Genomic DNA, 27,939 nt, shown 5'->3' with positions numbered 1-27,939 from the left:
ATGTGATCGTGTATTTCAACTTTTTTTCTTTTTTTGGCTGCCCTCGAGAAGGACATCCAATCAAGGTTTGAGGGGAATGATCGGAATAACCCGCTTTTTCGCTTACCTTTTAACAAAAAACTGTATGAATTTTTAAAATTTTGACCATGCAAACGGAAAGCATAGCCGATCCGGTTCTGGGTGTGATGATGGTGTAAAGTGGGTCAATCGATCGATCGATCGTTCAGTAGCTAGTATCGATTGCCCGTCGTTAAAATAAAAGCCCATCTGCCCGAAGCAGCTTCCTCTGTTCGTTTGCATTTTTTTTTTATCGGCAGTAAAAGTGCAAAATGGCACGTTTTTCTTTATTTTTCATCAAAAGTTTTCTAAAAAAAAAACTATCCATACTTCCATACGCTACATTCGAGCTATACAGTATAATGTTGCTTCCATTTGTACACGTGTCCGTCTTCTGCTCCAACCTCCTTCCGCCTCGATCGTTCGATTTTAAAATTATTAAAGCACGTTGGCACAAAATCCCCCATTTGGTGCACCTAGGAACTACGATGTAAATGATAAATCACATCGGACACTCTTTCGCACGCGTTTCTCGCGCTTCTGCTGCTACTCGTCGCTTAACACTAAACTTAACACGGACATGAGCGAAAATCCTAACGCGACGGCTAGGAACTGCATCGGTCCCAGGCGCCTCGTGTGCAGCAGCCGTTTGGACCGTTCGCGTGGTAAAACTTCACTTACGGTCACGTACAGCAGCGTACCACCGGCCAATCCCTGCAGGATGGGCATGATCAGCGTGGTAAGCGTTTCGTTCAGCCCGTCCAGCCCCATACCGATCCCGATGCCGGCCACCGAACCGAGGGAAAACGTTAGCACCTGCAGCACATGGGAGCAACGTTGTCTCGCGTTGTAGGTGCACAGTTCAATGCCAAGCGCGAATCCTACCACGAACTTGTGCGCACTGACCGCACCCAGCAGCAGCAGCACCTTGGGGCCCGAGTTTTGAACACCGATCGCTAGCCCTTCGAGCAGGGAGTGCATGCAGAGGGCTAGCAGCAATCCAAACACACCGGTCAGCTGCATTTCAGCCGCATTCGAGCACTGTTGCTGTGGACCGCTTACGGATGACCGGCGGGATAGATTTCCTGCGAATCCAACCACACTCTCCGTCGATCGGTGAGTGATGATGTTTTCCGGATCATTGCTACAATGGAAAAAAAAACAATTCAAAATTAGCTCCCAAAACAGCACTCGCAATTTCTTTCACCACAGCTTACCCTTGCTGGCCAAGGAGAGATTTCGTTTCCTCGTTCGTGCCATACCGTCGCTCCCGACGGCTAGACGTGCTTGCAGCATCCGACTCCTCACCGACACTGAGGTGCCGTTCCCGCGCCGACGCACTCGGTTGCTCTCCGTGATCGTGTGCACCGATCCCGCAGAACAGCAGCAGCTCGTCGATCGCGTACATGAGGAAGAACCCTCCACAAAACACAATCTCCGCATACTCGCCCAACGAATCCCGTATCTCGGGCAGCATGTGAACGATGGCCGTGGCCAGCAAAACGCCCGCCCCAAAGCACAACAGAAACGACAGGACGCCCGGGTACCGTTCTCGGTTGCGCTGGGAGATATAGATGGGCAGCACGCCGCACAGGAAGCTGCCAAACCCGAGCACTACGATGGCCAACAGTTTTGCCTCATTTTGGCCTATTTTTTCTGCCGGGTCGGATGCGTTCCTTGCAAACGCTGCAAAACTTTCTTCCTGCATGTTACCCTTGTGTGACCGATTTGAACCGCGAGTCTGTTCTATTTCGCACCTACGCCGCCTGCTTTCGGTTGTCGTGATTCGTTCTTATCTGTATCTCACAGAGACATTGCGTTTGCAAATATGTTTATCGGCTCCGTCGCTCTCCTGAAACGAAAAAGAGAGATAGTTTAGTCTAGGCCAGATTTAATGCTAGCTATCTTGATTCGCTTCGCGTCTGGTCTGGTGCAGCGGAAAGGAGGTCAATGTTTGTGAACATTACATAAGGTAATAAAATGTTTCTTCTTCGAAGCACCACAGACAGTGGTCCTACAGAGTCCAACATGGAGATGAAGTGAAGAGAGATTAGTCGACTTCCAGCAGCAGCAGCAGCAGCATGATGATAACGCATCAGCAATACTTCCCCGAATGGGATGTAAATTTGACGCACAAAACATCATAACCTTCTTTTGCTATTTGTTTCGCCTGCTTTTTTTCTGCACGCCGGTCCAATTATCTGCGTTTTGCTGCGCTGATCCACAACAAACAAGCGCTGCTTCAAAAGTTGTCCAGTTGAACACGTTTTCCAGCGGGAACGAAGAGATTCAAAAAACCGACCTGAACAGATTGCTGTTTACACAACTGTTTAGCACCCGTGAGCCTAACATCAACTTGGCGTTTGTTAGGCCGTGATTCACTGTTGAAAATGGAGCACTAGTTTTTATAAATTGGCTACTCACGCGTCCTCACTGTTTTGCTGAAAATATGTTTATGCTGTGCGATTCTCCTAGGGCAACTACGATCGAAATGCACCACTCATTTGCAACCGAATGCAGCGATGTAATCGGAAGCTTCAGCAATGAGTCACCCTGTGCGAACCGTTAAACGTCAAAGCCACACGCACACCACTCTAGGCCAATCATATGCTCTTTGTTTATTATATGCCCTTGTGTGGTAAAAAAGCATTATCGCGTGGTTATTTAACTATTCCTCAACTCAGAACGTGTTTTTAACCTCAAAAGCGTTGAACAATGGTAAATACTAACTGGAAAATACTGGCAACAGCACACCCACTGAATATATTGGCGTTTTACATTCACTTTTCGATACGCGGAACGACATAACCCGCATCGTTTCGCGATTGGTTTTAGCTAACGCTCCAAAATACTTACTCTCTTACTACCAGTAACACCTTTGCACGATACGGTAGCTGCAACAGGTATGATCAAAGCCGTAGTTGATTGAAGATTCAGACGCACTCCGCACTGTGTTTTTCCAGCAGAGTATCCGCGAAAACAGCACGTTCCGACGCGAGCCAAACAACAACAAAACTCTACACCACCACCGTACCGTACGCTGCAAGCTTAGCCGACGCCTGCACCAACACACTCTCACACACAGCACCTGGACACACATTAAGCTCGGTTGAGACACACGGCTGCGTATGGTTCAGACGCAAGTAACGGCCTGCTTTTTTCGAAAATTATACAAAAACGGTTGACGGGGCGGGAACGTGCTATCAGACGATGGCAAAGCCACATTCAACTCACCAATTTTAATTATAAATAACGAGCAATCGCTTCCAAAACTCCCTCCCTGAAATAGACACATTCGTACACCAGTCATCTTTGATTGATTTATGCCTACCCGGTGGCGAAAATATCTAACCCCTTTTTCGAATGCTTACTCACTTTGCGCAGGTTGATGAAATCATGCTACAAATACCGAACGGAATACGCTACTAGCGGGACATTATTCACCCGTCAATGTGAACGTAGCAAGAATTAAATTTAACTTTTTAGCTACAGTAAACATTTCACCCTTCACCGAAATTTGCACACCATTGTGGACGAAACGCGTGGGACTCGCTAACTAAGACTGCCTCTGTCTACGGTAGCTGGCCAACCCAGGTCCCCCCGAGAAACGGACTTGTTTGTGAACGTTGTATTATTTCGATGTTACTATAACAACTTTTCTTTTGAAGTTTCAGCTATGAATAGAAAACCAGCGTGGTAATGTTTGCTCAGCCAAAACATATTACCTATGTCATGGTCGTGTCTACGTCAGAGCCTTGATGTGCTTCCTGTACTCAGCATAATTGCAAATATCAATTCGCGGTAATGATTGGAAGAACATTGTAATAGCTCGTTTAATTCCGATAGAGAGGCTTGTGTAAACGATGATGGCGCTACTCGAGTCCCTTTGCTATTTTTCTTCCCACTATCTTTATGATCTAATTAAGCGCTTTAATTGAACCATCGTTCTGCGATATCGTCTCGTGCATCGACGGTTGCAAATGGCACAGGAACGCTACAACCCGCGAAAGCAATCTGAGTTAATGACCTCCGCTTTAGGGGTACGGATTGGCAAAATGGTGTAACATGCAACACGTTACTTTCGTGCCAGAAGCGAACCGTGGCAAAAACAATCAAACAATCGTGGCAGGATTCCATTGCGCGAGGAAAAGCACGGTTCAATGGTTCATCCTCGCTTTATCGCCTCTTGGAAATCGCCATTTCACAGGACTTTGACTTATGCTCTTTGTTAATTCTCGTTAATGGAGCGAAGCAGGATGTTTCGCCAGCTCCACGCAGTGCCTCGCAAAGAAGCAGGTCAGTAAAACTCAAATATATGATCAAATTAGTACGTTGAGGTTTGACAATGTTCGTGACAAACGAAGATTTGTAAAGTTATGCACCGTGGGAGACAACATCGGGGTTTGGTGAGCAAAGCTGACTTTTTTTGGCCGGAATTCTAGACTTGCAAGAATTCCATTTTTAATTTAATTTGTGGTAAATAACACAGACACAAACAACTTTAAACTCTATTTTTAGAAGGTACCTTCTTCAGTTCTTCTTACGATTGGACCTCATCAGAAATTCTGATTGCGCTATCATTACTTGGACCCACAATATGCCGGTGCAAACACAGTCAACGACCCATACGAGGACGAACGAAACGAAAAGGGGCAGGACATTTTTAACCTGCACGACATATCCTCGTGGAACCGTTTTTTTGGATAGGAAAACTTTTCTAAATTGATCCAAACAAAAAATGGGCAATTTATTATTTAAGTTTCTTTTTTTTCTAGTGGAGAAGGCAAATATGTTTTACTATTGTTCGATTTGTTGCCAACTAGTTCTGTGGGGAACTCGGTTGATCCATCGGGTTTCCAATCTCCCCGTGGTCCCGAACTTGAGAATCCTTAATGTCGTAATCGGACGGGCCTCCTGTTTCCTGTAGGGTAGTAATGTATCGTTCTACCACCACTCAACCGTTCCAGCTGGGACCGATGGAACTGGAACGATTGCTCAGTATCAGACGCTACGGATCGTTACCCGCTCCACCAGCGTTCGTGACATCGTTCGCTCGTTTTATTTCGCACACAGACATCACAGGCCCAAAGTTCGGAAGTTTTCCTCTTCACCGATCCCTTCGCCGTTCACCGTTAACACGTTACCACGTGATGGCAAAACGTTACGCGAAAAACTTTTCCCGCGCAATCGTTGGGGGGAGGCTCGGTCGGTGAATCAATTCGTGAAAGAGACGACGTCACCGTCGCTCGCTGCTGCTGAAACGGTGCACTAAATGAGCGATACGAGGGTGCTGCTTTCGCTGACACCACGGGTGGGGTTGACGGAACGGAGACGGGATTCGGGTTCGTCCTTTCGTGACGAGCCCGCTGAGGATAGCTTCGTCCTCTGGGACCACTATTTTTAGTATCGCTTTCGAGCCACGTACAGCTCAGTCACCTGCGAACGACGATCCTGCACGGACGGATCGCACTAAACAGCGCGGCTTATTTGTGCTGCCACTGTACTACCTGCCCACTACCACACACACACACACAGATACACATTCGCCAGTACTACCTGCCATTTTAGCTTCAGCAGGCGCGCACCCGGTAGCGCACTATGTCGGTACGCCTACTGTGTTCATTAGTTTAACCTACTTCGATTGCAAATCGCGACAGTGCGCAGAGGATTTGGAGTGCTCGAAGGTGTACAGATGGTGTGCGACAGCAGCAGCACCGGCAGAGCAGTGTAGACATTTCTGGTTGGGCAATGTTCTTTTGGAAACGCTAGCAGCAGGCCCACGTTTTGGAACGGCCGCCAGAGTGGTGGCAAGCACAAAACGGCGGAAGTGATTCGCCTCCGTGTTCAGGTAGTTTTCTAGGCCAACTAGCCTAGACCCAAGTGGTGCCACAGTGCCTTTAACCGTGTTTCCCAGGTTTTGCAGGCGTGCAGGGATACACCTATTAAATCAGATCCGTACAAAAGTGAACTCAGTGGCGGTGGTCCCGAAAATGATCAACCGCAACTACACCAAACCCAAGCCGATTGTGCAGAAAAGTACGAGCAACGAGGAAAGCGATGACACGAACGAGGACACCTCGTCCGGGACGGCGGAGTCCGGCACCAGCTCCGACTCCGAGTCCGAGATGGACACTACCGAGACGTCCTTCTCGTCCAAGAGTACAACCGAGTGCGGTGGCGTTGGGAGTTCCGGCGCACCGTGCAAGCAGCTCCACCAGGGTCAGCAGGGATTGCTGCGGATGAACAATCGCAACTATGCGGTGATGTGTGGTGGGGAGACGGACCCGAAGAACTCCAAACACTTCTGTCACCATCATCATCATCACCACCATCACCACCATGGGGACGATGAGAACAAGAAGGATGTGAAGTGAGTATACGATGCTGACGACGCACTCTGCCCTGTATGCCTGCTTGGATGTGTAGCAAACTATCCCGTAGGTTGCTTCGATAGCTGGTGTAGCGCTTTTTACACGTCTTTGCTGGAATACATCTACCACACACAAGCGCCAGGCAAAAAGCACCTTGATGTAGATGGCAGGGGGAGGAGATTGCGAAAAAAGGAGGTCTCCTTTTTCGAAAGGAGGCCACCATGCCAAGAGAAGGGCAGGACGCCGGTGTTCGCGGGTGGTGCAAAGTTTGCTCCAGTTTTGAACAGCTCAGCTTTTGAATGAGCTTGAATTTCCCGCCCGCCTGTCTGCCGGGGAGGTCTCGGGGTTAGTTACACGGCTTATCCAAATGCTGGTGATCGACATCGTCCGTTTGCTTCAGACATATCTCGGGCCGTGGTGGGCGGTTGGCATCGTCTAGCCGGTTGCGATTGTGATGGGGGCTCTCGTCCAAGAGAGAGAGCCTCTTCCGCTACGGTGTAAAGATGGCGCTGCATTGCCGACTGAGCGGTGCTGGCCTAGTGGAAATTCGGGCGCAAAAACAACTAACAACTAGATTGCATAAATCGATAGACGTTGGTGCTGGCTGACGGGTACCAGCAACACCACCACTACACCCCATCCGGAGGACCTCCTAGTCGGTGGTGGCGCCTAGGCAACTCAACCCCGTCTATTCCGGTGTACGGTTGCGAACGGGCGCTTTGTTGATTATTTGTTGCTTCGGAACGACCGTAACCATCAGCCACACTCTCACAGTCGGGTTCAGGAAGGCAGCCATTTGAAAAATGAAGAATACTTCGCACTCGGTCGGAATGTTCCTTTTAGCGTTTCCCGAAGTTCACCACACCGCACGGCGGACTATTAATATCGGAGCGGCGGTTTATTTTTGGAGTGACTTGCAGCGAGAGAGAAAACACATCCAGACATCCAGATTTTGCCCCGATACCTCCAGCATTAAGGACTCACCGGGTTCGTGCGGGTGAATCATTATTTTTGGAGCAAGTGAATCGAAACTGTCGAAAGTTTGTTCGGTTCCTGGTCCCGTTTTTCTCCCCCCCCCCCCCCCCGGCCATTGTTCTTGGCATTGTTCGCATTTTGGCGTTGTGTGAAAACTAACTTCGGTTGTTTGGGATACTACAAATTAGGGGGACCTTTTATGCAAAATGGGAACTATTTTTAGATTTGCTTTTTATATCTCTCTTTCCCCCTGGTGGGCTGTTTTAGCAAAAAAATGGTGCATTGCGGCACCGACGGGCTTCGGGTTCGGGGTACGATTAAATCATTTAAATGATCTATAATTATTGATTCCAGAAGTTTGAAGTGTACTCGTAGAGGGTAGTTTGAACCGTTTCGCTTTCCAATCAGTATGTTTGTTCCTCGATTATCCACCCGCAAATAGCATGTCGAGCATGTTTAATCCGATAATTATGTTTAGACACCGCGATTGCGACTATTTATAAGCACCACACACCAACACGCGCCTGTTCCGTAATATCCGGCTATAAATATAGTATGGCATGCGTGTACTTACCACTGCTCCAGCTCCTGAAGGTATGCAATTCTGGCCACTGGCGGAAGTCACTTTCGAGCGTGCTACCTTAAAAAACCTCCTAGTCGTTGAGTTGAGATCAGTAATTACGCTGCTTTTACTTTTACTTGGGAGTAAAACTCGAGTTGATGCATCACTTACCTTCGAGAAGCTGTCCACTGTCCTTGTGTGTGTGTGTGTCCGTGTGTAAACAACTGTGTGTTTTTTTTTTGTTTCTCTTTCCTTTAATCCGCTGTCTTTTGCAGCTGTTGTAGAAGTGCTCTCGACCAAAATGCGCGCCTTGTACATAGACTCAAGAAATCGAAGAAAACGTAAGCCTCCTTCTACTTACTCCGCCACCGTCACCATTTCCCAACCTCATCTGTGTAATCTCATCCAGCAAAACCATGCGCCACACAACACACACACACACACTTTTCACTCACTTCACAACCAAGTGACACACACTTAGAGAGACTGCTTGATCGTATGGTGCTCCGTCCGCACGAGATGGACACTCAAAACCCGAGGGGCGCTCTTAGTACACTGGCCATGGAAACATATGCGATCATCTAGTATATGCGGCCCCCATTTCGTCATTGAAAGAATCGCACGCTATTCCTCCTCCTCCTTAATGCTCACCCATTTCTGCCTCTTCCTCACACAGACTACCGATCAGTATTTGCATACTTAACTGCCGCTACGACATCATCACGCGCGTCTGCAAACGGCTCGGCTATCGGCTGGTCGGCGAATCCGATCTCTGGAACGTGTGCTGGACGGATTCGTTCGTGGGCGTCGACTTTTGTCGCGATATGCGCCGCTTCCAGAAGGTGAACCATTTCCCGGGCATGTTCGAGATTTGCCGCAAGGATCTGCTGGCCCGGAACCTGAACCGGATGCTGAAGCTGTTCCCGCTGGATTATCAAATATTCCCCAAAACGTGGTGCTTTCCGGCGGAGTAAGTGGTCTTCCTTCGCGAGTTAACGTCCCGGAAGAAATTTTTTAATGGAGAGTGTGTGTGTGTGTGTGTTGGTTTCTTCCAGCCTGGGTGACGCTATAGCCTACAGTCGAACGCACCGTAGCAAGACGTTCATCCTGAAACCGGACCAAGGTTCGCAGGGGAAAGGTATCTTTCTGACGAAAAACCTGAAGGAAATTAATCCGAAAGATCGCATGATCTGTCAGGTGTACATTACGAAGCCACTGCTGATCGATGGGTACAAGTTTGATCTGCGCGTGTACACGCTGATCACCTCAACCGATCCGTTGCGCATCTTTGTGTACAATGAGGGTTTGGCGCGGTAAGTACACACGCTTCCAAACGGCATCTGTGTAATAGTCACTCACATCGTACTTCCCGTCGCAGGTTTGCCACAAACAAGTACAAGGAACCGTGCGTTACGAACGCGTCCAACACCTTCATGCACCTGACCAACTATTCCGTCAACAAGTACAGCAGGACGTTCTCGAACGATGATGAGGCCGGTTCGAAGCGGCGCTTCTCGACGCTGAATCGCATCCTCACGGCCGAGGGTTACGACATTGCGGAACTGTGGAGCAACATCGATGACGTGATAGTGAAGACGGTGATGAGTGCCTGGCCCATGCTGAAGCACACGTACACCGCCAGCTTTCCGACGCACGACATCATCCAGGCGTGCTTTGAGGTGCTCGGTTTCGATATACTCATCGATCACAAGCTGAAGCCGTACGTGCTGGAGGTGAACCACTCACCGTCCTTCCACACGGACGAAGCGATCGATAAGGAGATTAAGGAAGCGCTCATCGCGGACACCTTCGTTATGCTCAATCTGAACGGCGAGGTGAAGAAGCGCGTGCTGGAGGAGGACAAGCGAAGGATTCAGAACCGTCTGCTGCAACGGCTGCGTGATTACTCCAAACAGACGGGCAGCAGGGAGCAGCAGCAGCAGCAACAGCAACAACAGCAGCAGCAGCAACAGCAGCAAGCCCGCGACGGTAACGATCCGGACGATGATCCGTACGGTGAGGACGGTATGGGTCCGTGGGCCGAACAGATTACCTGGGAAGAAACGCATCTCGGCGGCTACCGACGCATACTGCCAGCACCCGGCGATCCCAACCGGTACCTGCAGTTCTTCATCGCTCAAAGCCAGGCGTCGGTGTACAATGAGACTGCGGCCAGCAAGCGCCGGGAGGAGTGCGCCAAGCAGCAGCGCATCGAGCTGGAGGAACGTTTCCGACTGAACCAAGCTATCCTGCACAAGCACAATCCGAAGCTGCAGAAGGGTGGAATGGGAGCGGGCGAGGATGCTGCCGGCGGTAACGGCGGTACGGGGGCTGGATCGTTGGCGGCCAAGAAGAAGATACGCAAGCGGAAAGTGTCCAAGGTGGCCAAGAAGCATGACGAGTTCTCGCCGGACCAGATTGCGGACTACGAGGAACGGGAGCGGATGGCGTTGCTGGGACAGAGAGATTTTCTAATACGCACCTGCGGGCTAGTGCAGAATGTGAGTATATTGCTGGGTTGAAAAACGTTTGGGGCAGTTGTGCTAACACACTTTGAATACACCCGCACAGATATACATCAACTTTCACCGGAACAAGCTGCTGACCGATTCCGACCGTCGCAAGTACAAGGAAACGTACGCGAAGCTGATCACCAACGATCACCTGCAGCAGTCCGAAGCGTCCCCGCAGTCCAACCACACCTTCTCCACCATCCACAGTACCAGCACGGTGGCCGGATCGACGTCTACCGGTGGTTACGGTTACGGTGGTGGAAACAGCAACTCCACAACCTGCCTGCCAAGCCTCCAGAACGGCACCAGCATAGGTCCACATTCGGCGGCAGCACAGCAACAGCAGCAGCAGCAGCAGCAAAACACCTCGAACCAGCTACAGAAGCTTCAAATCAAAAGTCTGGTCGCCATCAATGACGTTACCTCGTGGATGCAGTGCACGGAAGTGCCGGTACAAAGTCGTCCACCGTTGCCTTATCTGCTCGCCACGCAGCCGACCAACTACCGCAGCACCAAATCGACCATGGCCCGGCAGGTGACGAACGTGGTCAAGCGCCATAGCATGGAATCGCGCCAATACTACACCTCGGACAAGCTCATCTAGTATTGACTCCGGCACGGCATTAGTGGGCCGTGCGGTAGCACCAGCAACAACAACACTGCCGAACCCATCATCGTCGTTCTCTGGCCATCCAGTGGGGGGGGGGGGGGGAGCAAATTTCAAACTCAGGTGCGATTTCGATGGTGGTGCGAAATTTCGATTTTTACAACCGATCGGTACTTTTCCGCTACGCATTTTTTCTGTGTGTGTTGTTTTTCTTCCTTCCCTTTCGAGCATACTCCAGCCGCTTCCGGCCGGGAGAAGGGAAGGCCGCGGAAGAAGCACTGATTGATTATAGACCACTGCTAAAAGAAAACCCCGTTTGATTAAAAATTTAATGTTTATTAATAATAAAGGAATAACAAATAATAATCATCTAGCATCTAATATGTACACACGGGGTAAATTGAACAATCTTTTCTGTTTCACTTTTCGCTTCTGTTCTGTAATGATGGGGATGCTGTTGTGTTGAACTGTGCTGCGTTTGTGTGTGTGTCTGTGTTTCATGTCATTCTCTCTCTCTCTCAGAAACTAAAGTTTACTCAAGTATAGGACTGAGTATGACTGAAGCCCTGTCTGTGAAGGTTTATGTTATTCGTCCAGGCTGTTCTCCACAAAGGAATCATCCTCCGGTAAGCAGGGGGTTAAACTGAGTATGACTGGCAGCTTGGAATACGTAACGCAAAAGCACCAGATCGTAGCACCGAACAGTTACAGCTCCACTACACCTTACATCTGGACTTTTATCAACTTCACCACAGGTTTCCACCCAAAAAAGATGTAGTAGGCATGCGTAAGTAGACCGTTTGTGGCAGGCTCACAAGGGATAGCCATACAGTAGCTTCAGAGCGAACTGTCACCAAAACACTGATCCACACTGATCCTTCTTCCAGCATCAATGGAAATGAGCCTGTTTTTGGTTTGTTCCACATGAAAGGGTGCGCCGTCCAGAGGTATCTGAAGACTTTTTTCAAAGTAATTTTACAAACCGGTATTTATAATTTGTATTGGTAGGCGTGTTGGCAGGTTAAGTAAAAGCAATTGTTGGTCTGCTTGTGCTGACCTTTAGTTATTGTGGCGTGACTAGTTTATCGAAACTATCGAACAAAAAAAAAACCATTGGATACCCCTAGGATGCTACATCCCTTTTTTCCATATGCCAACCCAGACAGAGCAAGCCTACTCTGGTTGTTTCACTACTACTATCACATTTATTGATCTCCTCGTTCGGCATATGCACAAAGCCTACTTTGCTCATTTCCGTTGACGCCTTCGTTAAAGCGGAACAGTGTGGTTTCCTGAACAAAAACGTCATGCGTCTACATGTTTAAACCAAAGCTGTGATAAGCAAATTATGTAGTTGGTTGGTTAAACAATTTAGTTAAAACTTTCCCGAGAGCGAGAGAAACATAAAAAGTCATATGTTTCAATTTGCTACCTGCAGTGTTTCAATGTGGGTGTGTGTGTTGGTGTACTTGTTTTTGTGTTTGTTGTTTGTTGCGTCAAACCATCTTAACTTTACATCCGTCTCGTTAACCCAACACACAACCCACCGATTCAGATCTGCCCAATCTGCTGCGTGGCATCTGTGCGTGGTGTTCCGCTTTTCACGAAACGAAACGACTTTTCTTAGTGTTCACATTCATTGGACAACTTCATAACATGTCCGTTACACTTTCGAAACCACACTCACTGCCCCCCCCCCCCCCCCCCCCCCCATCCCTGTCTGTCTCTCATCCTCCCAACCTTTCATATATTCATTCTCGTCGTTTGCTTTGTTTGCTGGAGAACGCGCTGCAGCGTTGTTGCATTAAATAATTTAAATATTGTTTACTTAAACTTAGCTGTTAAAACGTCGGCTTCCGTATTTAATTTTAGTTCGTTTCTTCGCGCGCGCGCGCCCCCCACACACAGTTCTCTCGCTTCCCCGTCTCCCAGCCAGCTTAATCCTATTTATACTGCGTGGATGTCCTGTTTGCTTGGGGGCCGCCAGTATGCATCCACACGTCGGTGAGCGGCCATTCCACCATTGCATTCACGCGCACACATCCGTTCGCACTTCTTTAACTAATTTATCTGTCTGTCTGTCTGTATGTGTGTGTGTGGTTGTCTGTGTGTCTGTTTCTGAAGGGCTGGTTGGTGGTTGGGTTTCTCTTGCTCTTGCTCTCTTGCTGCTGGTGTGTTCTATCATCTTAACCTTATATGTTTCTGTCTGTCTCTCTCTCTCTCTCTCTCTCTCTCGTTTCCCTAAGCTGAGCTACCAAGTTAAATTATATGTATTTTATATGTATAATCATTTTATAATATTTGCAATATATATTTGAGAAGGCCATTTTTGATTTCATTTATTACTTTTTTTACACACAAGCACACGTCGCGCGTCTCTCTCTCTCTCTCGCTCTCTCGCTCTCTCTCTTTCTCTCTGTACTACTTGTTAATCTCTTGGCTAGCGGTTTTTTTTTTTGTTTGTTTTGTTTTCTCTCTGTTTCAACTAAAGCCCGGAGCCCCGATTTCTTTATACCTACATTAGTCAAATAGTTCTGTACACGCTGTTACACCACAGCACAACAATCCAAAACCAGGCTTGGTGGTGTTGGGTGAGCTATCGTTGTGACTCGATTTGTGTGTGTGTGTGTTTCTTTTACTCCCTCCCTCCACTATTCTCTCGGTCTGTTTTGTGTGTGTGTGTGTGTGTATTTTTTCTCTGTACAATTGTCAATCTCACTCAAAGCTAAGGGATCTATCCTAACGCGCAGCAACCTAAACACACGATTATCACATCGATTCGTGGAGTAAAATGTGTGGCTCCGTGTGTGTGTGTGTAAGTGCCCACTTTGGCCATCCGGAAGCGGGTATCGTGGGGTTATTCAATACGAAGCAAACCAATCTCGGAAACCCCCAAGCAGTGTTTCGTCGTCTACTTTCAAAATAATCCAAAAATTGAAAACAAGGCGCCAAGAATTGAAAGAGCACACCCACCCTGCAACAACCGTCTCGATCGATGATTGATCACCGTCAATGGATAAAAATCGTTTACGCAGAATCCTCTAAGTTATCTAAAGAAAAGAAATCTCACACTGTCCATCTCTCCTATCTCTCCTATCCAGCTTTAGGTCCAGTCTTTAAAAATAGTCAGTTGATACCCGCACACACACACACACACTCCCGGTTCTTGCACACATTCTCACTCCAGCACACCGACGTGCATCATCATGTCCGATTCCCGATCCCGTATTCCCACCTAAAAATCCACCTTAACTAACGCGCGCTGCTTTTCAAAAGCAAATGAGGTTTCAGTTCGTCAGGTCGGAAAGGGACAAAGACAATGGGGGCGGGTAGGTTTTGCTGCTAAGTAGTTTGCTGGCTGTGACGTGGCTCAGGCCCTCCGCTGGTTGGTGCAGCGTCCGGTCGAGCTACGGGCTCGCTTCTACTACGGTTTGAACTTGACCAGCGGTATGTTTTTGGAGTTGAGACACTTGTCGCAGCACCACTCGGCGTACACTTCCGCGTGTATTAGGTTGAAGGCCGCCTCCGTCAGTCCACTGCACGTCCTGTGGTTGGCGAATGAAAGACGGCCATTAGCAAGGATCGGCGAACGGCGCCACACGGCGAAAAGACGGTTACTTACCGATGAAACCAAAAGTTGCAACCCGATTCACACAGAATGCCTTGGTCGTTGTCGTGCACCTCTTTATGGCATCCTCCACAGGGATAGATTGGCGGGGCGTTCGGGTTCTGCGGGTTGAACACTTTCGACTGGTCGGGCGGGTACAGCTTGCCGGAGGTGACGGGCATCGGTTTCGGTCCGAACATGCCCATGTGGTGATGGTGGTTCGGCCCGTTCGGACCGTTTCCCGGCGGCCCTAGGCCACCCATCGGGCCGCCCATTGGTCCACCGCCGCCCATCGGTCCACCGCCACCCATCGGTCCACCGCCGCCCATCATGTGCGGCGATTGCATCGGACTGCCACCGACCATTCCACCGCCACCCATTCCGCCTCCCCCCATATGGCCACCCATTGGTCCTCCCATCGGCGGTCCACCCATCATGCCGCCCGGGCCACCCATTCCTCCGTGCATTGGTGGCCGGTGTCCGCCGCCAACGCCGCCGCCTCCTCCAGCACCCGGTGGCATGTTTCCGTGCGGTGGCATGAGACCTCCGACGCCGCCACCGCCCCCTCCACCACCCATGTGGTGGTGCATGTTGTTCGCGCCCATTCCCGAGCCCATGTGCGGATTGCCAGCCTGCTGATGATTGCCCGCGGCGTGATGATGATGGTGGTGATGGTGCGGATGATGGTTCATGCCACCCATCGAGTTGGCCGGCCCTCCTCCACCGCCGGGACCGCCGGGGCCCATTCCCATTCCTCCGCCACCGCCCATGCTGTTACCCATCGGGCCCGGGCCAACCATTTGGTTCATCTGTTGCTGCTGCTGCTGCTGCTGCTGCTGCTGTTGCTGGCCAGGGCCGGGTCCTCCACTGCCCGGGCCACCGCCCGGATTGTGTTGCGCGTGAGGTGACTGTTGGGGCAATGGCAGTTGCTGGCCGTGTGGCGGTGGATGAGGCTGTAGCGGTTGTGACTGTTGCGATGACTGACTGCCCGGTGGACCAACCTGCGACGAGGGTCCCTGCTGGTTGCCACCGGGGCCCTGATTACTAGGGCCTTGACTACTGTTCTGCTGCGGCCCACCTTGTGGACCACCCTGCTGCTGCTGCTGCTGCTGCTGCTGCTGATTCGCACCCATGGGTCCGAGTTGATGAGGTAATTGATTTAAGTTCCCTGATTGCTGATTTGTCATTGCACCGTTCGGTAAGTTCATCCTACTATTACTACTGTTCATGCCGACCCCACTGTTGCCGCCCGGTCCGCCGCTCATCACCACGTTCGGCGACGTCTGACCACCGACGGTCACGTTCGCCGCGGACACCGGTTGGGGCGTTTGACTGTGGCCGGCTGAGTTGGGGCCTAGTGGCACATGGTTCGGTGGGCCATTGCCGAGCGGACTGTTCATTGGCGGACCCATCGGTCCGTTGTTCATGTGACCGCCGCTCGTATTCATCGGACTGCCTAACATTCCTCCGCCGCCTCCTCCGCCGCCGGCCGCATGCGGGGATCCCATGCCGGGAACCGAATTCATTGGGCTGCCAATGTTTCCGGCACTCAGCGGACTGCCCACGGATTTGCTGTTCATCTGCTGCTGCTGCTGTTGCTGCTGCTGTTGTTGCTGCTGCTGGCTCATAGGGGACATTCCTCCCATCGGACCCATGGGCGACATGCTCTGGTTCATGGCGCCACCCATCGGACTAAGGCCACCCATCTGCGCTCCCGGGCCCATACCCGGACCCATCGGACTCATGCCACCGCGCTGCATCCCGTGCGGCATACCACCCATCTGACCCATGCCGGAGTTCATGTGCATGCCGGGATGATGGTGACCCATCGGGCTGCCCATACCCATCGGGCTCATGCCCCTCATCGGCGGTCCTTGTGGTCCACCCGGTCCTGGACCGCCCATACCCGGGGGTCCGTGCGGTGGTCCTCCTGGGCCCATTCCCGGATGTGGTGATCCGTGGCCCGGTCCGTGTGGACCCATACCGTGGGGTCCCATGCCGTGTGGCATACCACCACCGTGCGGTCCCGGTCCTCCCATCGGTCCACCGTGCGGAGGCCCGTGCGGATGACCGCCCATCGGTCCCGGGCCCATATGATGACCTCCTCCGTGCATCGGTCCCATATGGTTCATCGGACCCATCGGTCCACCGTGCCCCATTGCACCACCGCCCAGGTGGCCCATCATGCCCGGGCCAGGACCGTGGCCACCTCCGTGCGGATGACCCATATGGCCCATGTGCGAGGCAGGCGTTGGCGGTGGCGTATCATCGAACGGGTTCGATGCCACTATCGTGTCACCGTACCCGGTCGGTGGCGGTGGTAGCAGGTCCTGGGGTGATGGCGTCGGCGTCGGTTGAGACGTTACCGCGTTCGAGTTCACCACATTGGACGTTTTCCTTCGCTTCTTCGGATTGCTCGGCGCGGATATCGGCAGCTGGGGCGATTCCGAGGGTGATTTGAAATCTGGTGGACATAGTCCGGGTCCTGGTAGCCGATACGACGCCATGCCCAGATTGTGTGTCATACTACTACGACTACTACTAAACAGCTAAACAGGTCCCACGTGTGCTGGTGCTCCGTCCGTAGTGTCGGCGGCGCTTCGACGAAAAGGATTTTAATGGGGGGTTTTCGTTACAATTACGATTGCCCGCGATGTCTCTTCCTGCTGCTGCACTCACTTTACACCGTGTCAGTGGAAACGTATGTGGAGATTTAAGCACCACAAAACCACCGTAACAGGAGACGACCATTTATCATCACACGCTCCATCGCTCACACACACACACACACAGTCTTTCGATCGATATTTAACACCACCGGTACACTTCAATCGTTCAATGCACACTTTCCACGAGGACATACGTTCTAACGGCACTAAACCGGCAATACCGGCATATAGAGTCGACCAGCTTAATCCACACGACACGACGACAATATGTCTGCTAATGCTAATAATACGACGACGGGTTTAACACGCGTTACGTTATTATCTAAAATATTGCTCATATTTTGCTGCCTTCACAAAAGATTCACATCCTCTTTTCACCACACTTCCGGGCACTCAGTCCGTAGTAGCCGGGTAATAGTAATAGCACCAATCTTCTGACCGTGTGTTGAAGCAGTATCCATTGGAAACGTTTTGTTGCTTGGACCAACAGCGTCCGGTCATCTTCTCCCGGTCCAAGGACTACTGCGTTCCGGTCCGCCTCTACTGGCTATCCCAGTCAGTCCAAGCCATCGATCATGGCATATATTCTAGATCGATCTTCCGCCAGTGCAGTTCGATGCTGATGCTGGGCCGATAATCTGAAATATAAAAGAGGAAACTGTTACTTTTCTTCTGTTTGCGAAACGAGACATGACTATATGCTGTACTATAAGCGCCCTGCGCTATACCCGGCTGTAAATTTTGAACAATCCATACGGGAACACACATTCTTCATCGATGCAAAAAGATGACAGATTAATTATTGCAGGAAACGCGGCATACTAGTCGCCAGAAATAATCGGCCCGTGTGACTCAGCCGGCGAGAAGCCTATCAGCAACGTTATCGAGGCCAATAAATGTACCGACGATTCAGCTCGGGGTACTTTTCTTTTAATCAACGGGCACAGGCGGGCACAAGTCGTCGTCGAGCAGTCGGCGAAATATAATTAAACAAATCAAAGAGAAATCGCCAAGCCAACCTCGCCGTTGTGCGGTGTTGTAGCTGCTGTTGCTGCTGCTGCTGCTGCTACCGCACAATTGCTTATGCTATTAGGTCTGCTAATAATCGGCACTATGAAAACAAACTGTTCCTCGCATCAAACACTCTCGTCTGCGTGTAGCAGTATTGTTTCAGCCAGCTTCAGCGACAAAACACACGGCGGCGCGGGCAACGAAAAGCTGCTCACACAAATCAACAACACAAAACACACACACGCGTATCAATCCCTGCTGTCAAATGAATACGTGTGACATTCGATCGGGTGTGTGCGTGCGTGTGTGCGCATTTGTCGCGAGGAAACTCATCCGATTAAACACTTCCTGAGCAACGCACCGCACACCGCACTGGCCAGATATCCTTGATCACACACTTTTTTCGACCTGTTCTACTCACGGCAAAACATAGCGCGATGAAATTACGGATTGCTTCAAGCAGCGCAGCACTTCTTTTCCATCCAATATTTCGAACGACCAGCACAAACGCACCATTCAGCATACCGCACCAACTAAACGACCGCTTTTTCTGATCGCGTTCAGCGTATTGATAATATTCTTCTGAATCCGCGCGGCGGCGGCAGAATGAACTTGAAAAAATCAGCCAAAATCAAGCAAGGTGCTTGTTGTAATGTTTCGTTTCGAAAATGTCAAAAGCTAACCTAACATTTTGTACGCTACTGCTGCTGCTGCTGTCTCGCTATACCTCCAAAAACAGAACGCGTAGATAGAGCAGCGACTCGTCTGCTCTCCGTCTCGTGCGAAGACGTTCAGCTTCCTGCTCGCACTCGCACGGTACTGTACTCGTCGGCGTAAGCGAGACGACACTCGCTGTCTCTTTCTCTGCACACCCGTACGCTATCTTCTTCTCCACGGACTGCTTCGCTTGCAGTGTGGAAAAACGGAACACGGCGACGGTGTGAAGGAAATTATTATTGGCCATTTGTTTCTGTGGCCCGCCGCACACTTTCGGTATTTTCTTTTCCCTGTCACTCTCTCTCTCTCTTTTTCCCTTCCTCCCAACACAACACCTTCGCCGACCGCTCTTCCTACAATCAAACCCAACAGCGCTAGATAGCACCCCACCTTTACCATCCACTTACAGCTGCATCCTTCCACTGTTGGCGCGCCACCGAAGATCGCGATTTTCCGGGCTATGGGTCGATTGTTTTACGATTTGGACAGGAAAGGTTGCGGCCGATGTGAAAAAATAATGATGCGTTTGACAAATCCTACACACTTCTTCGACATTGGTTTCTTCGCGTCACACACACACACATGCACACAGAAGTTGGTGGTGTATCGATGGGACAATACGACCGTCCGCGGTCACTTCTTCGGCGTGGAGCCAATATCACACACAATCAAACGAAACAAAAAAAAAATAGCGTTCCACTTTTTTCTCCCTGAGGAGTATTTTCTGTGTTTTTCTTTTCGAACTAAAACAAACATCACAACATGGAAGGAATTGTCTGAATTCCAGTGCGGGTGTCGCACCGAGCGCGATTTGTCGCTCGATTTCCTTCCATCAAAACAATTATGTACCGCACGAGGGGTATGTGTACGCGCCGCGGGGAAGAATGTTGACGGTACGCGTTCCCTTATCCCGCTGATGGCGATGATGATGATGATGATGATGCGTGCGTGTGTTGCGAGTAGTTGGCCGCTCTCTCGGCCGCACTCTGTTGCGTTCGTGCGAGAAAAGCCGAATTTACACAGGCGATGCAAAGGCTGCCGCCAAAAAGGATCACACACCAAACAAACGGGCGGTCACACAGCGCAAACCGAGAACGCAATTCTCGTTCCACTGCTCCTCGTAATCATCACCCTTGTACACTTTTTTCCGTTTCTTTCTTTTTTCTTTTCTTTTGCTCTCTTCTATTTCGATTGCTTTTATCGAATAATCATCACTTCTGCTTCTTGCACGGAACGTCGTTGTCGCGAGAGTCTCGTTTACGTTGTGTGTTCTTCTTCGCGCTTCCTATACGCTGCTGTCATGCTACACCACTACACGTACACGCTGAAGCTCCGTGCTCGCTTGCACACACACACAGTCACTCACTCTCGTAGTCCAAGTAAGCCGCCGATGAATGGAACCAAATACGTCTCGTGCACGAGAAATGCCATGCACTATCATCCACCACGCACGGGACCAATGGTACGATTTGCAATCGCTTATCAGAAACGATTAAAAGTGTACTTCCCGGTACGCAAGCCGGCACCAGCGGTAGTCCGATTTTCGTAAGCGCGTATCGAGAGAAATCGTGATTTGCTGCACGGCGTTTTGGTGCTTTCGCTTTTTTGGGCCTTCTCTATCTGCCTCTTGCACGGCACACACCAACACACCACTACCGCCAGCCTGCCTGCCTGCTTTCCTGACTGGATGGCCTTTCTGATCGTTTCGCTCACACAATCATACTATACTGCTTCTTCCTTCTTCCCTTCCTACGGGGACAACCAGGTGCGATCTCGCTCACACCTGCACACCACACCGCACATGTACGCACGTACGACTCTCGTTCTAGTTAGTTCGGCAGCACTATATGGCAACAATTGTGGGACAGCACAGCAATTACCTCTGCACAATATTATACGCCGATCGTAGTCGCGTCACCAATTGTTCACCATTCGATTGCTTTTGACCACCAACAAACGGTTCCGGATGCGAATATATTGTTCCACCAAACTTGCCTTCGCCTCGAACAACGCGAGTGTTTTTTCGCTTGGCTCTAATGACAGAATGTCTCTTTCTTGCCTGCTTTCATCGCGTTGGTGTGCGTGTGAGCTCGGTTGCTGAACGCCTGGTACGAACACCAATCTGACACATATCCGTGCGGTGCCGTACGTGTTTCCTAGCGATGTTTCCCGGTAATGCAAAGCTTGGCAGATTTTATTTCACACATCAGGGAGCGTATTCGTTTTTAAACATTTATTCACGTAGCTTCGTGAAAACAGTTCCCTAACGCGAGCTACGCGAACGTGTTTTTTTTTGCCTAAAATTACCTTCTTTTTCGCTGCTTTCTTCTTCTTCAAAGAATGTTCGATATCTGGATGGTGATGCAGCTTTGCTTCCTACGCCATCAAACAATCTTGGACGGATGCAAATAGCGGGCGTTTTGTCGTTTACAATGAGCTAAATGTTTCCTTTTGATATTTTAAGCCACAAAACTAAATTTTGGCTGAAAAGTATTTGGCTGTTTGATTTGTTTTGGAAAACCGTCGTGTTGATTTTGACAGCTCGTATGTCAAAAGTCGTTTATAGTGGCATAGTCAGTACTGGGCATCATCAGGGCACAGGGTGGTACAGTATTGACTGAAATAAATATGAAATGCATTTACAAAATGTGATAATTGTCTCAGTAAATAATGGTTTATCTGGGATAGAAAAGCTTTATGATTAGACAAATCCTCGATCATCCAAAATATTGTGAATATTGCGTTGTTGGTCAGATCCAAATCATCGAAAATTACCCCGATGTCAGGGTTGTACACGATTCTATTTTCTCAAAATTACCCCTCAACCAAAGCTACAATTTAAATTAACGGTTATGCTCCCTTACATCGTTACAATGATGCGACAATAAAAATTGCTATATAAACTTTGTTCCTTTTTTATTACACTTCGGTCTGGATTTATTACAACATTCAAACATAGAGCGTATTTAAAACTGACCAAATTAATACTACACACACATCGATGAGATGAACACGACTCACACAGCATGTGTGTCGTGTGAACATTAAACATACAGTAACTCCTTCCCGCTTTCAATAAACATGCATAACTACTAGGATAGAACTTAACAAAAAAAAAAAAACATTTCCTACCACACGCACCACGAGTTGCACCACGTGTTACAATCTCTGCACTAGCTCTGCACAGGAGCATCAGCGTCATATCCCTCACAAAGTCTGCTCGATGACACCATGCCTTTCTTTATACTTTTCCGTTTCGTTCGCGGTAAATGTCCACTCTTTGATTGGTTCGGTGTTAAGTTTGCTGCAACGTTACAGAAAGACATTAGTAATAGGTCGAATAATGCGCATCCCACATTTACTTACTCATTTTCTGCCTTTAGCGAAAATTCGTTTTGCCGCACCTCCTCCGGCAGTAGCCACTGCACCAGTGGAGAAATCAGCTTCGGTCGGAAATTGCGCATATCCTGCGACCCGGTAAAGTAGCTCACAGGAATGCCTACCAGGAACACCATAAACGTGCCCACCGTCGAGTACCACACGAAGGAGATGTTGTAGATGGAAAATTCGGATTCCTCCTGTGGGGCCACGAGCGTCGGGAAATCGTTCGCCGTAACGTTGAATCCATACTCGTAGCATCCATCGACACTGGTTGGTTTGGGCGGGTAAGTGATCTCCTTGTTGCTGATCGCGATCTGCGCTCCCGCAATGATCCATGACATCACGATCACACTCGATGCCGAACCCCAAAGCGCACCATGCTTGTTGGCCCACGGCCACAGCATACCGAGACAGAATATCCCCATCACGGCGCCTTGGGTAACGCTGGCAATCGTAACGACCATCTGCAGTATGTGTCCGAACTGTTCCACGATCAAGCCCATCGCAATGCAGTACACACCGCTGACGAAGATGAGCAGCTTCATGGTTTTGTTCGCTGAGGCATCGGTGTGCTTGAACAGCTTAAACGGTCGAATGTAGTCCTCGTAGATCAATCCCGCCAGCGAGTTGAGGTTGGCGGACATTGTGCTAAAATGAAATCGCAATACATCACTTCAAATTTTCCCCCGCTTACAGGCAACGCCGCGTTACTCACCTTAATCCTGCACTAAACACACAAGAGATGAACACACCCGGCATGCCCTTCAGGTTGCCTACGACGTCTTGCACGAAGAAGGGCAGCAGCTTGTCAGCCTTCTGCACCAGCCCCACCTTTATCGGATCACAGTCGAAGTACTTGGCGAAGATGACGATGCCGGTGAAGCAGTTCAGCGTCATGATGATGATGAAACCCACGCAAAAGATCCACAAAGCGGTCCGTGCATGGCGCATACTCGGCACGGACACGATACGCTGCACGCAGCTCTGACTGAGCCCGAGGTACCCGGTCCACAGGAACAGATTTCCCACGCTAGCGGTCCAGAAAGTTTGGCGCGTTGTCGTATCGAGCGTCATGCTGCCAAAAGGAAGTCAGTCAAGCGAGCGATTACACATGAGCGAGTTTGAATGAGCGCTTTTCACAGAGCCGGGACACTTACTCAAAAATTTCCAACCGATCGCCAGCCGTAGCTCGCTCATACACCTCGCTCAGCCCACCGATCTTCGCCACACCGATAACCACCACCAGAAAGCAGGACACAAACATAATCATTCCCTGCACCACATCCGTCCACACGACCGCCTTAATGCCGCCCAGCATCGTGTAGAAGATGCACACGCCACACACGATCCCATTGATCAGGTGGATGTTGATGCCGGTCACTTGCGAGAAGGCGAGCGCCGGTATGAAGATGAAGATCGGCAGTATCAGATAGATGTTCAGCACGTACGTAAAGGTGACGAACTTTTTCACCGCCGGGCTGAACCGATCCTCCAGATATTGGTAGCAGTTGGTGATGTGATTGTTGTAGAACACCGGCACGAAGATGTAGTTGATGATCAGCGTGATCAGGATCATCGTCGGTGCAATGATCCAGTACTGCGCACCGTACGAGTACATTTCCGCCGGAACCGACATTATAGACACGCCCGACAGCTGGCTGCAGAGGGAGAGAGGGGGAGGAAGAAAAAAAGGAAGGCATTGTATGAAGCTGGCCAAGGGCTGACAAAAAGGGGCGATAAGTTTCGAAATTGGGCAGGAAATTAGCTGGCGAGAGGTCGTAAAATGTCCATCAACGGTTTTACGACGGTGCCGCATATTAATATCGCCACGGAAATCATTGGAAGTTACAGAGAGAGAGGGAGAGATATTTTTTCAAGATGAAACCTTATAAAAAAGCCGGGGTTTTTCACTTTAATCAGAACCATATTTACACAACCGAATCCACCGAAAGACGGCATCTTTCCAGCCACAAACTAACTACAAAAAGTGCGCCTTCATCACTGGCTAGCTGGTGGAGCGCGGGACGTTTGAAATACGGAAGCAGGAAGCAAAAAACTCGGACGGCACGCTTACCGAAATTCTATTTGTGAAAGTGAGTTTTAAGACAAAAAAGCTTAATCGAAAGCTCTTATCACCATCATTCATGGAATAATCACCATGAATGGCCGGTGGTTTCGGTTTTTGCTTAACAAAAAAAACTAAGAATGGCGCGTGTTTTGCGGACAGAGGCACGCTTTCGACTCTAGCAACTCTTCTCCGTGCGTTGCATGTGCCGAAACTGTCGGGAGATCATCAGCCGGGAAGGTTAATGATGCGGAGCTACTTCTGCAGAAAGATCGTTCGATTCCTTCAGACACTAACCACCAATTTCACTGCACGAGCACTACCATACTCTACTGCACCTAAATCCACCGTGAAGCTGCCGCACTTACCTCGCAATCAGCGATATCGCAATCGGGAACGTTTTCATCTTCCGCCCACCGAGCAGATACTCTTCGGTGGTTTGATTTTTCTTCTTCTGGAAAAACCCAAAGTACACGCCGATCGCCGTGGAAATTCCCAGCATGATCGTAAACACCGTGTAGTCCTCCACCGAGAACTGGCCCTGCGGATTGGCCGTGATTGATTTCACCATCGTGGTACTCCTGTTCGCCACTGGTTCCCCGTTCACAAGCGTTCTCGCCAACGACTGACTGGTACGCCGGGACAATCAAGACTGATCGCCTCCGGAGATAGAACCTCACCCACGGTAGTACGGATGGCGGTCGGCCCAAACGATACAGCGGCCTGCCGGGATGAAGGCTCTTCGCCGATAAGGGTTTTTGATTTGTTGCACACGTTTTTCTGTGGTTATGCGCGCTGCTTAGTTGGTGATGGTACCCTGGTTATTTGTCATTCTCACTTGGTCCGCGCCGGATGTCTGCCTATTCTGCCGGCCGCCTAATAAACAATCGTCGCTCTGCGGGCGGGCTGTGTCACACGCACACGGCCGATAGTGTTGTGGCGTGTGATAATAGGAGCACTCACTTTTTGTCCGCACTCCAGCCCGGCTCTTACCCGGGTAATCCGGCGGGTACTCGGTACCTGATCCGTGGAGGCGTAGTTAAAGGCGTAGGAAAAACGTCAGCAGGTGCTTCACGAAAGGAAATTCCAAGAGGGCCGTTGTCGTTCACCTTTTGCGACCGGGCACACGTCACGGCAAGAACTGAATGTTGGGCCCGGACGGTCGATCTACCCGGGGGTCTATGAGTCAGAGATTACGAATGACTACGTACGATCCTCGTGCGGCTTCACGTACTCGTACGCTTGCTGATAGTGTGCAAGTTTATCTGCGTACGAGGGACAGATTTAGTGTGTCCGGAAGATAGTAATCTGGATGTGGTAATCTCTTGCCAATTGGACTGATCGATGCGAGCGATTGAAGCCGTAACAACTGCGAAAGCTACCGACAATTGATCTCAATTGAAGTTCGCGCATCGATCTGATGGCTGGGTCACTATATGCGTGCGGTTACGAGTCGGGTACACACAGCCTCAAACACAGAGGTATGTGTGCGTGTGATTGTGTCCCACTTTCTACCAGGATTCAGGATAAAAATAAGCAGCTAGATTGCGGTTTTTTAGTAGCGCTACCGTTGAATAATAAACCACAGCACATATATCCTGTTGTGGTTATACACTGCCGGCACAGATCGATCGACCGATCACTCTATCTACTGGCAACTAGGGGCTTTACAACACAGAACACAACACTCACACGTGGTGACAATCGGACCTGCACTGGCCGAATAGTTACATATTGCTGTGCTCTTGGCATGGCGGCGTCATACAGCCAGTTGAGAGTGATTTAGTGTAAATGGTCCTTCAAACGAGTCCCCCGAGGATGAAAAGTGGTTAATTAGACGTTCGAGGAATATTGGTGCTCGTTTTGAAGTACGTTTTTCTTTGAACGTACGTTTGAAGGGGGGAGGTTTTTCTTTTTGTTCTATATAGTACGGTGCGGTTCGAGATGGTTGAGTACGTTTCATTTAAATAATTAAGGGATTCTAGAGAACGGCCAATTTTATACATTTAGAAACTATTTTAATAAGGAGCTTTTAAGGCATCACGCATACATCGGCCCCGTCTCGTTAGGAACCCGCTGTAATGGATATCAGTCAAACGGGCAATAACCCGTCAGTCAGGCACATGACGGTGTGCCTTTAACCACAACCGAACGTGGAAGGTATCTCCCGTACCGGCTACCCGTGGTATGGCTTCTTGCACAGTTCATCCTCCGGTGCAGGCTGCCGGCTGCCACATGTCAATCCATTATTAGCCGTGTTTGCATCGTGCGGTGACACCCGAAACGCTGTCCAATTTTTTGGGATCCTCTCGGAGCATATCAGCTGTGCCAAATCTGTAGCACCAGTTTCGGCCGAACAGTAGATAACACACCGTTCATCATGACGCAATAATCGTAGCAATTGTTCGCGGTACGGTATTGTTTTGCCCGTGCTCCACGACGGCTCTACGCGATCATCTCCTCCACACGGGACATCAATCTTGTGAGCTTCCTGTTTTACGGCCGATCTCTATCTCGACCCCCCGTGTTTTTCGCAATAATGGTGTGACCACCAACCGGTATCTTGGACAGTGTCAATCTGCATCGCAATTATTGACACGTCGCGCAAAAAAAAACACTGGTCTGGAACGTTTTTTCGCAAACTCCCAACACTGCGTACTCTTGTGGTGCGATTGGCAGATTTAATCCTACTGCTTCTTTCTTGGCCTAACGACCTGTTAGATCACAATTGATAACTGCATAGTTGGATAGTCAGTCCTCTCTATTGGGGAACAGTCCAGATGAGTTTTGATGAACACCCTGGTCCTGCCGTGTGAACACCGGCGCACCGGCACTCTCGGCCACTGGAACGCCCATAAATCCCTAATACTTATCCCTAATTCTTAATTTACTAGTTGTCTAGCTAAACCAACGGAAATCGATTACAATTATATGCACATTGTTAACACCGAATTAGTGCGACTATCTCGCAAGTTCTACATGAAAATATTTGTTAACCTTAACAATACGATCCTGACCGCTCTAATGCTTCCTCCGTATTTAAAATCTTCGCTCCGGTGCATCAATTGCGGATTAGCGGCTGTGTTATCAGCATCCGTCGGTTCGTAGTTTTGGCTCCCTTGTTTACAGCCACCGTAAGCACCGATCTCATTAAAAACGGTTTGCGAGCTTCCTCAATGTAGACTTTTTTACCATAGGTCGTACGAAATTCGGCTGGCGGTTTCAGCGAAATTGGCAATCATCGTTAATTTGCGTTGTTTTGCCAGGCTGGTTGGCTGGGGGAAACTTTATCAGCCTCTCAGTGCAGGGAGCGCGGCAGATGGTTCATGGGAAAATCTTCTGCTAAGCCTCCGTTCCTCCAAAACGCTGCCCTTATCAATGACTGCAGCAGCGCGGCACACGCA

The 27,939-nt window shown here is 49.8% G+C and overlaps 4 protein-coding genes across 13 annotated transcripts; 1 reads left to right on the top strand and 3 right to left on the bottom strand.

The window, feature by feature from the left end:
- Window positions 1-281: 281 nt before the first annotated feature.
- Window positions 282-3,220, bottom strand: LOC118504929 (zinc transporter ZIP3). Of its 2 annotated transcripts, none has more exons than XM_036040022.1 (3): window positions 2,914-3,220; window positions 1,275-1,909; window positions 282-1,201 (listed from the first exon to the last, which is right to left on the bottom strand). In XM_036040022.1, the coding sequence occupies exons 2-3, from the start codon at window positions 1,763-1,765 to the stop codon at window positions 604-606; spliced, it is 1,089 nt and encodes a 362-aa protein (XP_035895915.1). In that variant the 5' UTR covers window positions 1,766-1,909; window positions 2,914-3,220; the 3' UTR covers window positions 282-603. The 2 variants fall into 2 exon arrangements, with proteins under 2 accessions (XP_035895915.1, XP_035895916.1); XM_036040023.1 differs by lacking the exon at window positions 2,914-3,220 and adding an exon at window positions 2,482-2,597.
- A 1,943-nt stretch (window positions 3,221-5,163) lies between these two features.
- Window positions 5,164-11,432, top strand: LOC118504924 (tubulin polyglutamylase TTLL13-like). Of its 3 annotated transcripts, XM_036040010.1 has the most exons (7): window positions 5,164-5,905; window positions 5,972-6,427; window positions 8,241-8,306; window positions 8,642-8,935; window positions 9,021-9,278; window positions 9,344-10,466; window positions 10,537-11,432. In XM_036040010.1, exons 2-7 carry the CDS (start codon window positions 6,048-6,050, stop codon window positions 11,080-11,082), a joined length of 2,667 nt encoding a protein of 888 aa, XP_035895903.1. In that variant the 5' UTR covers window positions 5,164-5,905; window positions 5,972-6,047; the 3' UTR covers window positions 11,083-11,432. The 3 variants fall into 3 exon arrangements, with proteins under 3 accessions (XP_035895903.1, XP_035895902.1, XP_035895904.1); XM_036040009.1 differs by having other exon boundaries at window positions 5,164-6,427; XM_036040011.1 differs by lacking the exon at window positions 8,241-8,306 and having other exon boundaries at window positions 5,165-6,427; window positions 10,537-11,431.
- A 1,449-nt stretch (window positions 11,433-12,881) lies between these two features.
- Window positions 12,882-21,677, bottom strand: LOC118504926 (protein pygopus). 7 transcript variants are annotated; one of them, XM_036040012.1, is made up of 3 exons: window positions 19,497-21,349; window positions 14,708-17,999; window positions 12,882-14,630 (listed from the first exon to the last, which is right to left on the bottom strand). In XM_036040012.1, exons 2-3 carry the CDS (start codon window positions 17,215-17,217, stop codon window positions 14,510-14,512), a joined length of 2,631 nt encoding a protein of 876 aa, XP_035895905.1. In that variant the 5' UTR covers window positions 17,218-17,999; window positions 19,497-21,349; the 3' UTR covers window positions 12,882-14,509. The 7 variants fall into 7 exon arrangements, with proteins under 7 accessions (XP_035895905.1, XP_035895911.1, XP_035895906.1 ...); XM_036040018.1 differs by lacking the exon at window positions 19,497-21,349 and adding an exon at window positions 21,397-21,677 and having other exon boundaries at window positions 13,495-14,630; XM_036040013.1 differs by having other exon boundaries at window positions 13,495-14,630; window positions 19,486-21,349.
- A 303-nt stretch (window positions 21,678-21,980) lies between these two features.
- LOC118504927 (sodium-coupled monocarboxylate transporter 2-like) lies at window positions 21,981-26,272 on the bottom strand. Its single transcript, XM_036040020.1, has 5 exons — window positions 24,904-26,272; window positions 23,628-24,128; window positions 23,186-23,545; window positions 22,456-23,118; window positions 21,981-22,393 (listed from the first exon to the last, which is right to left on the bottom strand). Exons 1-5 carry the CDS (start codon window positions 25,104-25,106, stop codon window positions 22,297-22,299), a joined length of 1,824 nt encoding a protein of 607 aa, XP_035895913.1. The 5' UTR covers window positions 25,107-26,272; the 3' UTR covers window positions 21,981-22,296.
- Window positions 26,273-27,939: the final 1,667 nt, after the last annotated feature.

Source organism: Anopheles stephensi, chromosome 2 (assembly GCF_013141755.1).
Source record: "Anopheles stephensi strain Indian chromosome 2, UCI_ANSTEP_V1.0, whole genome shotgun sequence".
Taxonomy (NCBI): domain Eukaryota; kingdom Metazoa; phylum Arthropoda; class Insecta; order Diptera; family Culicidae; genus Anopheles; species Anopheles stephensi.
The sequence above is the reverse complement of the archived record's forward strand: the minus strand, read 5'-3'. Positions and strand labels throughout refer to the sequence as shown.

What these genes read in the sequence shown, in the direction of transcription:
- LOC118504929 (XM_036040022.1), bottom strand. Translation starts at nt 1,765, where the DNA reads ATGCAGGAAGAAAGTTTTGCAGCGTTTGCAAGGAACGCATCCGACCCG. An exon ending in TCTCTCCTTGGCCAGCAAGG is followed by an intron (nt 1,202 to 1,274) that starts GTAAGCTGTGGT and finishes TTTCCATTGTAG; the next exon opens with CAATGATCCGGAAAACATCA.
- LOC118504924 (XM_036040010.1), top strand. Translation starts at nt 6,048, where the DNA reads ATGATCAACCGCAACTACACCAAACCCAAGCCGATTGTGCAGAAAAGT. An exon ending in GAGAACAAGAAGGATGTGAA is followed by an intron (nt 6,428 to 8,240) that starts GTGAGTATACGA and finishes TGTCTTTTGCAG; the next exon opens with CTGTTGTAGAAGTGCTCTCG. An exon ending in ACGTGGTGCTTTCCGGCGGA is followed by an intron (nt 8,936 to 9,020) that starts GTAAGTGGTCTT and finishes GGTTTCTTCCAG; the next exon opens with CCTGGGTGACGCTATAGCCT.
- LOC118504926 (XM_036040018.1), bottom strand. Translation starts at nt 17,217, where the DNA reads ATGACACACAATCTGGGCATGGCGTCGTATCGGCTACCAGGACCCGGA. An exon ending in TGCAACTTTTGGTTTCATCG is followed by an intron (nt 14,631 to 14,707) that starts GTAAGTAACCGT and finishes CGCCAACCACAG; the next exon opens with GACGTGCAGTGGACTGACGG.
- LOC118504927 (XM_036040020.1), bottom strand. Translation starts at nt 25,106, where the DNA reads ATGGTGAAATCAATCACGGCCAATCCGCAGGGCCAGTTCTCGGTGGAG. An exon ending in GATCGGTTGGAAATTTTTGA is followed by an intron (nt 23,546 to 23,627) that starts GTAAGTGTCCCG and finishes TCCTTTTGGCAG; the next exon opens with CATGACGCTCGATACGACAA. An exon ending in GTGTTTAGTGCAGGATTAAG is followed by an intron (nt 23,119 to 23,185) that starts GTGAGTAACGCG and finishes ATTTCATTTTAG; the next exon opens with CACAATGTCCGCCAACCTCA.